The sequence below is a fragment of the Sitodiplosis mosellana genome, unplaced genomic scaffold, assembly GCF_009176505.1.
Source record: "Sitodiplosis mosellana isolate CC-2019 unplaced genomic scaffold, AAFC_SMos_1.0 Smas_scaffold_6226, whole genome shotgun sequence".
In the NCBI taxonomy this organism is placed as follows: Eukaryota; Metazoa; Arthropoda; class Insecta; order Diptera; family Cecidomyiidae; genus Sitodiplosis; species Sitodiplosis mosellana.
Genome location: NW_022601467.1, coordinates 20257798 through 20269404, shown reverse-complemented (window position 1 = coordinate 20269404; position 11607 = coordinate 20257798). Strand labels below are relative to the sequence as shown.

General features: G+C 33.8%; 1 protein-coding gene across 2 annotated transcripts; it reads left to right on the top strand.

Moving 5' to 3' along the window:
- The first annotated feature begins 4960 nt into the window (after positions 1 to 4960).
- On the top strand, positions 4961 to 11576 carry LOC129578794 (sodium-coupled monocarboxylate transporter 1). 2 transcript variants are annotated; one of them, XM_055467918.1, is made up of 10 exons: positions 4961 to 5514; positions 8393 to 8994; positions 9113 to 9396; positions 9478 to 9593; positions 9674 to 9837; positions 9974 to 10169; positions 10250 to 10372; positions 10478 to 10625; positions 10734 to 10921; positions 11010 to 11576. In XM_055467918.1, exons 2-10 carry the CDS (start codon positions 8592 to 8594, stop codon positions 11269 to 11271), a joined length of 1884 nt encoding a protein of 627 aa, XP_055323893.1. In that variant the 5' UTR covers positions 4961 to 5514; positions 8393 to 8591; the 3' UTR covers positions 11272 to 11576. The 2 variants fall into 2 exon arrangements, with proteins under 2 accessions (XP_055323893.1, XP_055323892.1); XM_055467917.1 differs by having other exon boundaries at positions 11007 to 11576.
- Positions 11577 to 11607: the final 31 nt, after the last annotated feature.

The following is an 11607-nucleotide window of genomic DNA, read 5'->3' as shown; positions in this document are numbered from 1 at the left end:
CTTATATGTGTTGTGAATAGAAGTTGCGTTTTCATTCTCGGACATTCATATATGAAATGATTCCTTATATTTTTTAAGACGGACACAATATTTGTAAAATATTTTTTTAACATTGAAGTTTCTTTTTTTCTATTGTCATTTTTTTCCATAAATTAACGATATTCATACTTAAATTTAATTCTCTTTTTTTTACATTTCAAAAGTTAAACATTAGCGATTTAGAGTCTGAATTTGATGAAACGAATATTTGAAGAAAAATTAAAAAAAAAAAAAAAAATTAAAAACAATCCAAACGCACCATTTTATTCCAATTGATGAAATCGTTTCAATGGACAAGAATTGAACAAAAATTTGTGGCCCAAATGTTATTTAGCAAAATGTAAATGGCAATTTTTAAGACTTAATAGAGAAACAAACCAGTGTTCAATTTGTGTGTGAGTTTGTTTTTCTTCTTCTGTTGATAAAGTGAAAAAAAAAAGAAATTATTCTAAATTCCGACTGGAAATGAAAATCCAATATGTTCCGTAGAAAAAAAAAACTAACAACAACCACACAAAACTGAAAAAATCGACAAAAATAATTAAATGAATATTTGCCTAGAACATTTTCATTATTTAAGTGGTGAATAGAAGAAAAAATAAAATAAAATGAACTGCTGTATATTGTAACTCATATGCCTAACGATCACGTGTGAATTAAACTAAATAGACAAACAAATACCAATATTTTTCAAAGAAAAAACAAAAACAAAAATCAAATCAAAACAATTAATCGAACGCTTTAGAAATATATAGAATAAATCAAGACGTCATTTTTAAAGGTGTTTTCTTGATCTGTGTGCCCCATTCACAGCAATTAGATACGTTTCCGTTATTTTTAACCATACAATTGTCATCATCACATGGTTTTGACAAGACGACAACAAAAACTATCATCATCACCATTCATAAATGTGTAAATTTCAAATCTTGATCTAATATGCGCTGTTTCCAAACTCTATTAAATCCAATTCAACACAATGAATACACATTTATTTTAGCATTTACTAAATTTTAACAAAACAACAACAAAACTATTAACTTATTAAAAAAAAAAAGAAATAATAACTATTGTACTGGCTTTACTTGTAACAAAATGGAAATAAAATGGGATAAACATTTTGAAAAGAATTTTATTTTTTCGCTTTGAACAGGATGTGTTCATATTTGCGAGTTTTTCATTCGTTTTTCTTCCCTCAGGCACATTTTCAATCGTCCGCCCATCGGCTCCCCCGTCGTGATTCTAGCTTCCAGATTATTTTAAAATGAAATTACCAGCATTTCGAGCATTTAATTTGAACCACATTGTCGATAAATAAATAATAATAAATGTGACTAATGCATGTAATTAATTAAAAAATTCGTCATTGTCGTTGTATTTTCTAGAAGAAGCGCAACATTTTCGCTCGGTCAAAATGTATATCAGGCTGAAGCTGAAGCTGATTGAATAGTGCATCACTTAGATCAATCGATAAATTGTTCATAAACTTGAATGATTTCGGTGGTGCGCCACGTTCAATGGTTTGGTTTTAAGCATTGCTTCCAAGTAATTAATTAACCGAATAAATAATTGCGGTTTATTTTTGATCGAAATAAATCGATATGAACGCCCATTTTATTGGCATATCATGACATAAGTCACGAATAAAATGCTGTCATTTCCTGATTCACGTGTTCCTGAAACAAACTCATCTCAAATGACTCTTTTCTCCTCAATTTGTTGTAAGCAAAAGCAAAAAAAGAGTGTCTCACAAAATTGATGAAAACATACAGAGAAAAGCTGTAATAGCTGTATATGGCGGTCACTTTTAATCAATCCTCGTTTTCCACATAAATTCAATGAGCTGCCACAGAACGAATTAATACTTAATTAAGATGAATTTTAATAAAAAAGAAAAAAAAAATCTCAAATTGAAGAGAAAAAAAAATGAAATAAAATGAGAGAACAAGCTTCTGTGCATTTGCTCAAAACTCGACCGACCAAATCGTGTATATTTGCGCGACATCGATACACAAAGACGCAGCACGAGCAACATTCTCGTCTTAATTCGAATGCAAGTAGCAGTAGCAGTAGTACAACGTTTTTTTTTCTTGCTGCGCTCAAATCAATTGAATATATTTCGCATTCGATGTTTATCGAGTATCGAACATCGAACCGGTGATATCCGGAAAATATGGGAATTTTTTTTTAATTGTTTGTCATATATTCGATCCGTAATGCGAACACATCAAATCACAATGTACTGCGGCTTGAGTCTGCGAACAGAGACACACAAGCACAGTTGTACCCAATACAAGAAGTTATATCGACAATTTACTGATGCGCATATCACAATCGGTATTAGGTTTGAATTTAAATTGCGTTATTAATGTAAAACCGTCAAATTAAATACGAATTTCATGTAAGACAACAAGTCATATCCACCTTGAACATACAGCCAAACCGCTCGTCAATCGGTGCTAGTCTGAACATGAACAACCGGCAGCAAACGTGCCCCATCGAAAGAAATAAATAAAATAAAAACAAATTTGAAACAGTGATTTGCATGCAATGGAAAATCTGTTATGATATGAAACTGATAAATGTGGTTAATGTTTATTTCTCTCGTGAAACTGGAGTATGACGATCGCGATGACGACGAAACAGCGGTCATTGTAGTAATTCTTGACGTAGCGCTGTAATTTATGACAACAAACATTTTGTTTTGATTCGTTAGAATTGCTTAAGTACATTCGATCAACACTTTGCTGACGCGACACATTTGCACGCATTGCAATCAAACAGACAGCCGAAAGAACGGACAATTTATGCTTTTTTAATTGATTTCTACAGAACTTTGGCTGCAGCAAAACTAATGATTGAGGAGTCATATTTCTCCGAAATGATGTGCTCATCTCGAAATGTGTGTCATTCGATAAACATATGCTTTTGCCGAAATTTACATGCATCGATGGCAAACTTGTTTTGTTTTTCGTCTATATCGTTGTTTTTGCTCAATGCCATGACAGTTGAGAATCCAAAAATTTACCATTTTCTGGCAATGAATTCCATTAGATCGAAGAATCATGCGAATGAAGCGGAGCTTTTACGTCTGATTGCACACACGTGCCCAATGCTTGATCGATTAACCGAATTAGTTTTAACTTGATTGCAATGAATATTCCTGATGCAATTAATATTGTTTCAAGATCTGCCGTTGGTTTTTTGCTTCTTTCTCTTCTTTTCCATATCATTTATTTAACTATTTGACATTTTTCATCAAAGTTAATAATAGCAATTGATGTGGAAATTGTCACGAAAGGCACGTTCAGTCAGAACAGAAAATAGCTTGAAGTAACAACATGCGATTAATTTAAGAAGAAGAAGAGGAAGAAGAACCTCTGGTAAGCACAAAGCACGATGAGTCATTCAAAATGGTAAATAACTCAGACGCTTATATTGATCGATGTTTCAATAACCAGAGGCTTTCGAGACAATCGATGACTGGTTCATTCATTTATTCGCGCACAGATTGCTCTCTAAATGAATGAACTTCCGAATTTTCGAATTTCTAACCTACATTCTAGCGAAGCGATGCAATTGAATTAGCCGAAACGCTCAAATTGGCAACGTTATAATTTAGATATGGTCGTCTGCGAATTGACTGTGAATCTAGGGGAATATCACGCTCCTGAATCTGGTGAGATATTTGAGATATTTGAAATAAACATCAATTGTATGATATATTTTCAAATATTTCGAATAAATAAATCAGATTTTTGTGGATTTTGGAGATATTTGAGATTTTTAGCATTAAATCCAAGTAAATACATTTAAATATCATTCCTAATCACAAATATCCACAATATTCTGCCCTATTCACAAATATACACCATATTTAATACGACCGATTCTTAGAGATATATTGAATTTTGTTGAAATATTGGAAATAATCTAAGCGTGATATTCCCCTAGCTGTGAATGAACTTATAAAATTGATTGAGTTCAAAAACGAAGTAAAAAAACTAATTGAATGGAAGCAAAAATAAATTGGGAATAAACAGTAGCGACCAAAAAAAAGGACCCAAACAAAAAGCACGTGTCAAGTTCAATATTCCAATTTATGGCAGCGCTTGGAGTCGCGTTTTCTCTTTGTTCTCTTTAACAATAGCCGCCGATTGATTTAGTGATCAATCAGTGGCTTACCAGTTCTTGGCAAAATCGAAGCAAGTTCATTGAAACAGATGTTTGCAACCTCGTGCATTTGCATTGTTAGGCAATCGATGTGTGATTGCGTTTTTGCGATTGTGTGGGTGTCATTCACAACTAGTTCAATGCGGCTAGGAAGCAAGGAACATAGCTTATCTAATGAAATACCAATAAAAATTTACGCTATCCCCTCCGTTAAACTTTTCACACAATTCACCAACGTTTTTACTACAGTTTTCTAAGATCCTATGTCTTTGTTTGTCTTTCATTGTTATTGTTTTAATTTTTTTTTATTTGATCATTCTTAGAGTCACACTCAAGCCCATTTAATTAATTGCTACTCTTTCTCTATTTGTTTTGCTTCTTTCTTTTCTTTTGTTGTTTCCCTCAGATTTTACCATCTAGTCTCGTCTCGATCGTACGCAAACCAATGTTTGCAATGTTAAAAAAATCGATGCGATCGTCAGCGCATTCGCCACTGCCACATAGACGCTAAGCGTTTTTCATCGATGCTTCGAAATTTTCTCTCTCTCTCTCTCTCTCTCTCTCTCTCTCTCTCTCTCTCTCTCTCCTTATCTTTCCTTCTCCTCCGTGTGCATCGCGAGCGGGTGCTCGCGTCCGCCACAATACGATAAAGAAGAAGAGAAAAAAAAATTAACTAATTTGAAACCATCTCAATTCAATCAATCTATGCATTCATGTAGTATTAAAAATGTTTGGATATTGTACGAGCGCAGTCAGTCATTGATTTGAATTGAAACTTAACGGTTGACAATCTGGCCGCATCAGAAAGCCTAAAACTGATATTAAACTAAAATTATTGCATTTCAAAACAAAAACGTACATTTTTCACATTTGATTCGCATCGTAACATTTGAAATACCGTTTATTTTTCACATTTTTCGGTTAATTTTTTTTTTTCATAACTCGCGATCGAAGCTTATCAGTAAATTTAAACATTTTTTTTTTCAAACGGATTTCATGCGGACGAAATTGGTTCTGTGTGAAATTTTGGCGCGACAAATCTGCAAATCTAAAAATAAAAGTGATTGTGGGTTTTGTAGTTTCGAGATAAACAAAAAACAAAACCGTTGAAGACACATTTCTCGAACCATCATCATCAACAATTCAAGTGGTTTGCTACTTAGTCTGTGGTTGTGCTAAGGGAATTGTGCATTTTCTTAGTGAATCAATTCGAATGAAATACAGAAATAGCCAAGGCTATATTTTACAAATTCAATTTCGGACGTTTTTAACAAACATTTGCAATCAATAAACATTATTAAGGTGAGTACAATGGCATTTTAGCAATAAATACGATATCACATGAGTCTTTGATCAATTGAATCAACACAGTTTCGAGTGTGGAAACTTCAATCAAGACTAGTGATCATTCATTTTTTGCTTCTTTTTTTTCTGATTGTGCCTTGCTCTCAATTCAAACGTTCTAAATGTACAAACCGCAAAATTCGTTCACCAAACATGAATGCACATTGTTTGCTAATCTGTTCCTGTTTCGATTCAATCTAGTTAAAAGCCGACGTCGAAACAGTTACATGAAAATGAGTAAGGAACTGATGCCGACACTGTTTTATGGAGATAAATCGAATGAAAAACAAAGTGTAAAATTTAATTAATTCCAGAAACTATTGTGCAGTGGCTTCTATTGTCTTATGCTCTCTCACTCGCTCGCCCTTTGTCTGTTCTAACAATACAGATGTCGAGCTAATTATAATTTCAAAAATTCATTTCTAATGATAACAAACAAAAAAAATGCAACAGAAAAATGTGTACGACGAACGTAATAGCGGCGAAAGCTTTAATTAAAACAATCACGGAACTCCGTCTGGCTGCTTTCGGTTACGATCAAAATCGGTAAATTGTTGCACATTCCAGCGACTAGCATTCTCAAATTGATTCAATTGAATCGTGTGACATTTTTTAAAGTCATTTATATTACGATCGGGATGCGATTCCATTAAAATTGATAAAAAATCAACACGAGTCGGAAATGATTTTGCATGATTTTTTTTACCGATAAATTGACAGCGCAAGAATCTCGGCAATCAATTGCACGAATTGATGCATTTTCGGGAGAAAAATTGCAAACGTGATTCATTAAGTAATGATATTCAAAAAATGTTGATTTGAAACACTTTTTAAAGGCCAATTTTGAACACGAATCAACCAAAAAACCCACATTTCGAGCACCTTTTGTTCTAATGATAGCGTTATTGTATCGAAACGAAAGCAGAGTTTGGCCCAAGTTGATCGTTTATTAATGCATATTTTACATAACCTTTCCTTCTACGCCACCAATTGTGCTACGTCCATTTCGAATAAATAACTATCATAATAATCAACTTTTATTGCTTGAACGACACCATTCAATTTGAATTATGGTATATTCTTTTGTTCAGTAAAGACAATAATTTAGAGTACTGTGAATGATAAAGAAGGAACCGATCATTGTACAAGATCGAGAATAAAACAAATGGAGCTTAAATTCAGAAGTATATCTTAAAACATAACCGCTAAGCGATTTTTTTTAGTCATCAGTTTCGAATTTTGCTGCATATTTTGTTCGATTCTCAAATTGGCCGGCACAAAAAATGGGCTGTAGTTAAAAATTAGTCAATTCATGAGCGATACTCCATTCAAATTAGTTGTTTATCCTAAAAAAGTTAATTGACGCCATTAAATGGGTGAATTTTCCGAGCCCAATAAGAACCAATTATGATTCCAATGTTTTACGATCTCGAAAAGATCTCAATAAATGAGCTGATAATGATTTTGGGAGAAATGCTGATAGCACTCTGTTATAGTCTACACAACATAGAGATTTTGCTTGCATATACATATGTAATCAGTACAGCGCGCGGGCTTTACTCACGAGTTAACGGCATTACAATATGACCAAAGCACTAATTGCCTTCTCAATAAAAACTACTGTAATTAAAACAAATGTTCAAGAGGGCACAACAAACAATCTTCATACTTGTTTTTGTTTGCTTATTTATTTCTTAATCGGTTGTTTGCTCGAAATTCTCCGCTCATAAATTTGAATTTACAATAAATTAAAATGTTACATACGAAAAGGAGCGAAATTAATCGTTTTGTTGCGACAGAATATTTTATTTTCCTCTATCGAAATGGGGAAACGCAAAGCTCATAATTATTCATATGCGAGGCGCACTTTACGACCCAGAATGATGGAAAGAAAGAAGAAATCACCGTTGGTCATTCGGACTGTATATATTACGTAGATTGATATTGGCGCGGTGCGTGGCGGCAACGGCAGTGGCGCGTTGCGATTTTCCAGTTCGATCCGGATATTGGCAGAAAATGTCTGAATCGACTAACTCTTACCTGTTTCAAATCAGTTTGAACTGGTTTTCATTGGGCATTCTTTAATCACAGACCCCCATACTGTGCGTGAGTGCATGATGAAACCGAATTGAAGCTTTTGAAAAGATTCATTTTTTGTTTGTTGCATTTTTTCATTCTTCTTTTCTCTCTATCCCTCTCTCTCTCTCTCTTTTCTCTTCAATTTATTTCATTCGTTTTGGCATTATTTGAATGCAAATTAATTAAGGCGATTTTTCTCGTTAAAATACCATAGATCGCAACTAATTGACAATATTCGTTTATAATCCCGCCACTTGTATTGCATTCGATTTGCATAGATTGTTTATTTCATACGTATTTTTTTCGTCTCACTTTACTTGGCCACATTTGAATATATCGTTTTTTTTCTCTTTCAAATCACCTGCACGAGCCGCGACACATTCTCAATCTATTGATTTCAATGCCTTTCGATGATTGTTCATTTCGATCGAATATTTGGTTCGGCATTTGATTGATCGCATGTGTGAATAATTGGTTTGAAACGAAAAAGAAATAACCATAATGATTTGGAGAATTTGTAACACGTTTATGATATCATTTAGTTTGTATTTTGGATTTTATATCTAATGGACTTTGGACTGAGAGCCACTATGGTTAAAAACTAACATGAAAAAAAAACTCATGATCTGTCTCCAAAATAAGAGAAGACATAACTAAATGGGGAATATCAACAAATTTTCCAATTTTTCTCAATTTCTTTGTATTAAATAAAATAAAAGTCAAAAACAATTTCATGTCTTTGTCTTTGTCTTTTCAGGTGATTTATTTGGTTGAAGTTAACAAAACAAAGTAAAAAAGTGAATTGTTGTCGTAACTATTTGAAATCATTTGATTTATTCATTTCAAATAATAAACAACGTCAACCGAAACTGAATCAGGGACTTCATTTTAAATAATTTAACCAATTCATTTATTGGATCAAGAAAAGTTTAATTGTGTATAGAAGAAACCGAAAAATGGGCATTGCAAAGCGAATTTTATTGCTCATGTTTGTGATGCAAATGATCTTTCTGGCAATAGCAAAAGAATCGCTTGATCCAAACATTCACGATGGATCATTTGAATGCGGTGATAAAGGAAATCGACATGTGGGCACATTCACCCTTTACGATTACTCAATAGTGTTGGGAATGCTGGTGATATCATTGGGTATTGGCGTATTTTATGGCTTCTTCAGTGGATCGGAGAATACATCAGCTGATTTTTTGCATGGCACTGAAATGAGTTTGCTGCCAGTTTCGCTTAGTTTAACGACCAGCTTCATCACAGCCATTGAATTGCTCGGGAATCCGTCCGAAATGGTCTTCAATGGCACACAATTCGCACTGATAGTTTTATCTATTTTTATGGTCATTCCAGGTAAAATGGCTGTTTCACATGGAATCCATATTGCATGAAATATACTTTCAATTATTACTTGATTCCATTTTTGACTGTTTTTGTTTCAAACACAACATATCCAATATTCGCATTTCAGTGGCCGTAAAAATCTACTATCCAATCTATTTCAAATTACAACTGACCAGTTGCTATGAGTACTTAGGCATTCGATTCGGCAAAAATATTCGCATCTTTGGCGCAATTTTGTACATCATTCAAATGTCATTTTACACAGCCGTTTCGGTTTATGCACCAGCCATCGCACTGAACAAAGCCACTGGTTTGAATACACGCATTGCAGTCTTTCTCATTTACTTGGTTTGCATTTTCTATGCATCGCAGGGTGGTATGAAAGCCGTTGTTATCGCTGACACATTCCAGGTATGTGATTTTTTTTTGCTTGTCTTTCCCAAATAGAACGATCTAATGAAAACGCGTTCAATACGAATATTCTTCCGTTAGGCATGTGTGCTCGCTTTTTCACTCGTGTTAGTGGTCGGCCTGGGTCTACATTTCACGGGCGGCTTTACAGAAGTGTGGACAACAGCTGATGAAGGAAATCGTCTAGAATTTTTCAAGTAAATCAATTTTTTAATCCTTCTTAGCTATATTTTATTTTATCCTCTTGCATTTATTAAAATAATACGTATTTTTTCAGTTTTGATCCGAATCCTATCACAAGACACACTGTTTTTTCTGTTGTAATCGGCGGTTTCTTCTATTGGGTCTCGCTTCTATGTACAAATCAAGCATCTGTGCAGAAATGTATGTCACTAAGATGCCAGAAAAAAGCAAACAAAGCGCTCACTATATCGATCATTGGTGAGGATCAACTATACTTAGCATCTATAAATCTATATGAACTTTTATTCCGATATTCATGAGGAAAATACTCATATTAGCCTTGAGTCATCATAATGATTTTCATCAAATTCAAATATGTTTGTGATCCAAATAGGTCTGGTTTTGATTTTTATCGTAAACTTTTACACGGGTTTGAATTTGTTCACGCACTACAAGGATTGTAATCCACTGAAATCTGGGCAGATCGGAGCCAAAGACGAACTTTTGCCATTCTACATTATGGATGTTTTCCATCACATTCCGTTTGTCAACGGGTTCTTCGTGGCTGGTATTTTTGCCGCTAGTTTGGGGTAGGCTTTCAATATACTCTCCTTTTTTTATTCAACATTTTCGTTATTTTCAATTCCGAATAAAATTGGTTTTTTCCCAGAACTGTCGCCTCGGCGCTCAATTCATTAGCAGCGGTGACAAGCGAAGATATTGTGAGCACGGGCTTGAATATCAAAATTAACCCAGAAAAAGGAGCCGTTTATGCGAAATGGATGTCATTGGGGTATGTAAAAGTTTGAACGTGCAATTTAAATCGTTCGTTTTTCTTTAGGCTTATATCGTTATGTGTGTTAATTAACCAGTCCATTTTGAAACTATTTTCGTGTAGATATGGAATTTTATCGTTTTTGTTGGTATTTGTGGTTGAGCAATTAGGTGGAATTCTCCAGGCCACTCTCACTTTGAATGGATTAATTGGTGGTGTCACACTTGGTTTATTTTCCCTTGGAGTCTTCTTCAAAAGTGCCAATTCAAAGGTAAAAGTTTATTTTACGTTAAATCTTTTGTATAGAACATGCATTCGACAGTATTTAAATTGAATGTTTGATTAAAAAAAAACAAAAATACAAATACTTTCATTCCAGGGAGCTCTTTATGGTGGTGTAATTTCGCTCATATTAGTTGTCTACATTGGAACGATGGCGCTGCTACAAAATGGTGAGGTGCAACCATTGGACCTATCAATGGAGATGTGTGAAGCTAAAAATATATGCCATCTCACAAACTCAACCACAACCGAAGATATCCCACAAAAAGACAACAATACATCTTAGTAAGTGGTGTTTTCTGCTCTCATTAATATTTGCATTTAAAAATGGACTCTAATTGAACTGCGTATTTTTCGTTCCACTTCACAGTAGTCCAGCCATATTTCGAATAAGTTACATGTGGTATTCGTTCCTTGGTTGTGTGTTAACCATTTTACTGGGTCTCTTCATATCAACTTTAACGGAGAAGATGACAAAGTCCAAAGTAATGTCGATCGTTGAAAACAATGAAAAATGCTTGAAAATTAAGGGTGAACCAACCATATTTACGGTCGAATCATACCGACGGAAATCGCAAATGCTTCAAATCCAATTGCAGGGAATTGACAATGTTGCATTGAAAATTGAAGAATAAACCAATTTATTTTTGACATTTTGACCTCTTTTAGTCAATTTGATGCGATGAGGAGAAAACGGTACAAACACTATAATTCGCGTGATACATTAATGCACAAAACAAAAAACAAAAAAACAAAAACAAATCAAGCATCATTAGAATGGTAGCTGTTCATTTAGAGCAGATTGACATTGTTATTGACTATGCATAAAATACTCATTATACAATGCATACATATGCAATTATTCGATAGTTTTCTAAGCCATTTACAAACTTGATTTATTATATTAATAAAGAATGAATAGAAATTTTCGACAGTCATATATCAATCCATGTAATTTGAGATCGATGGCA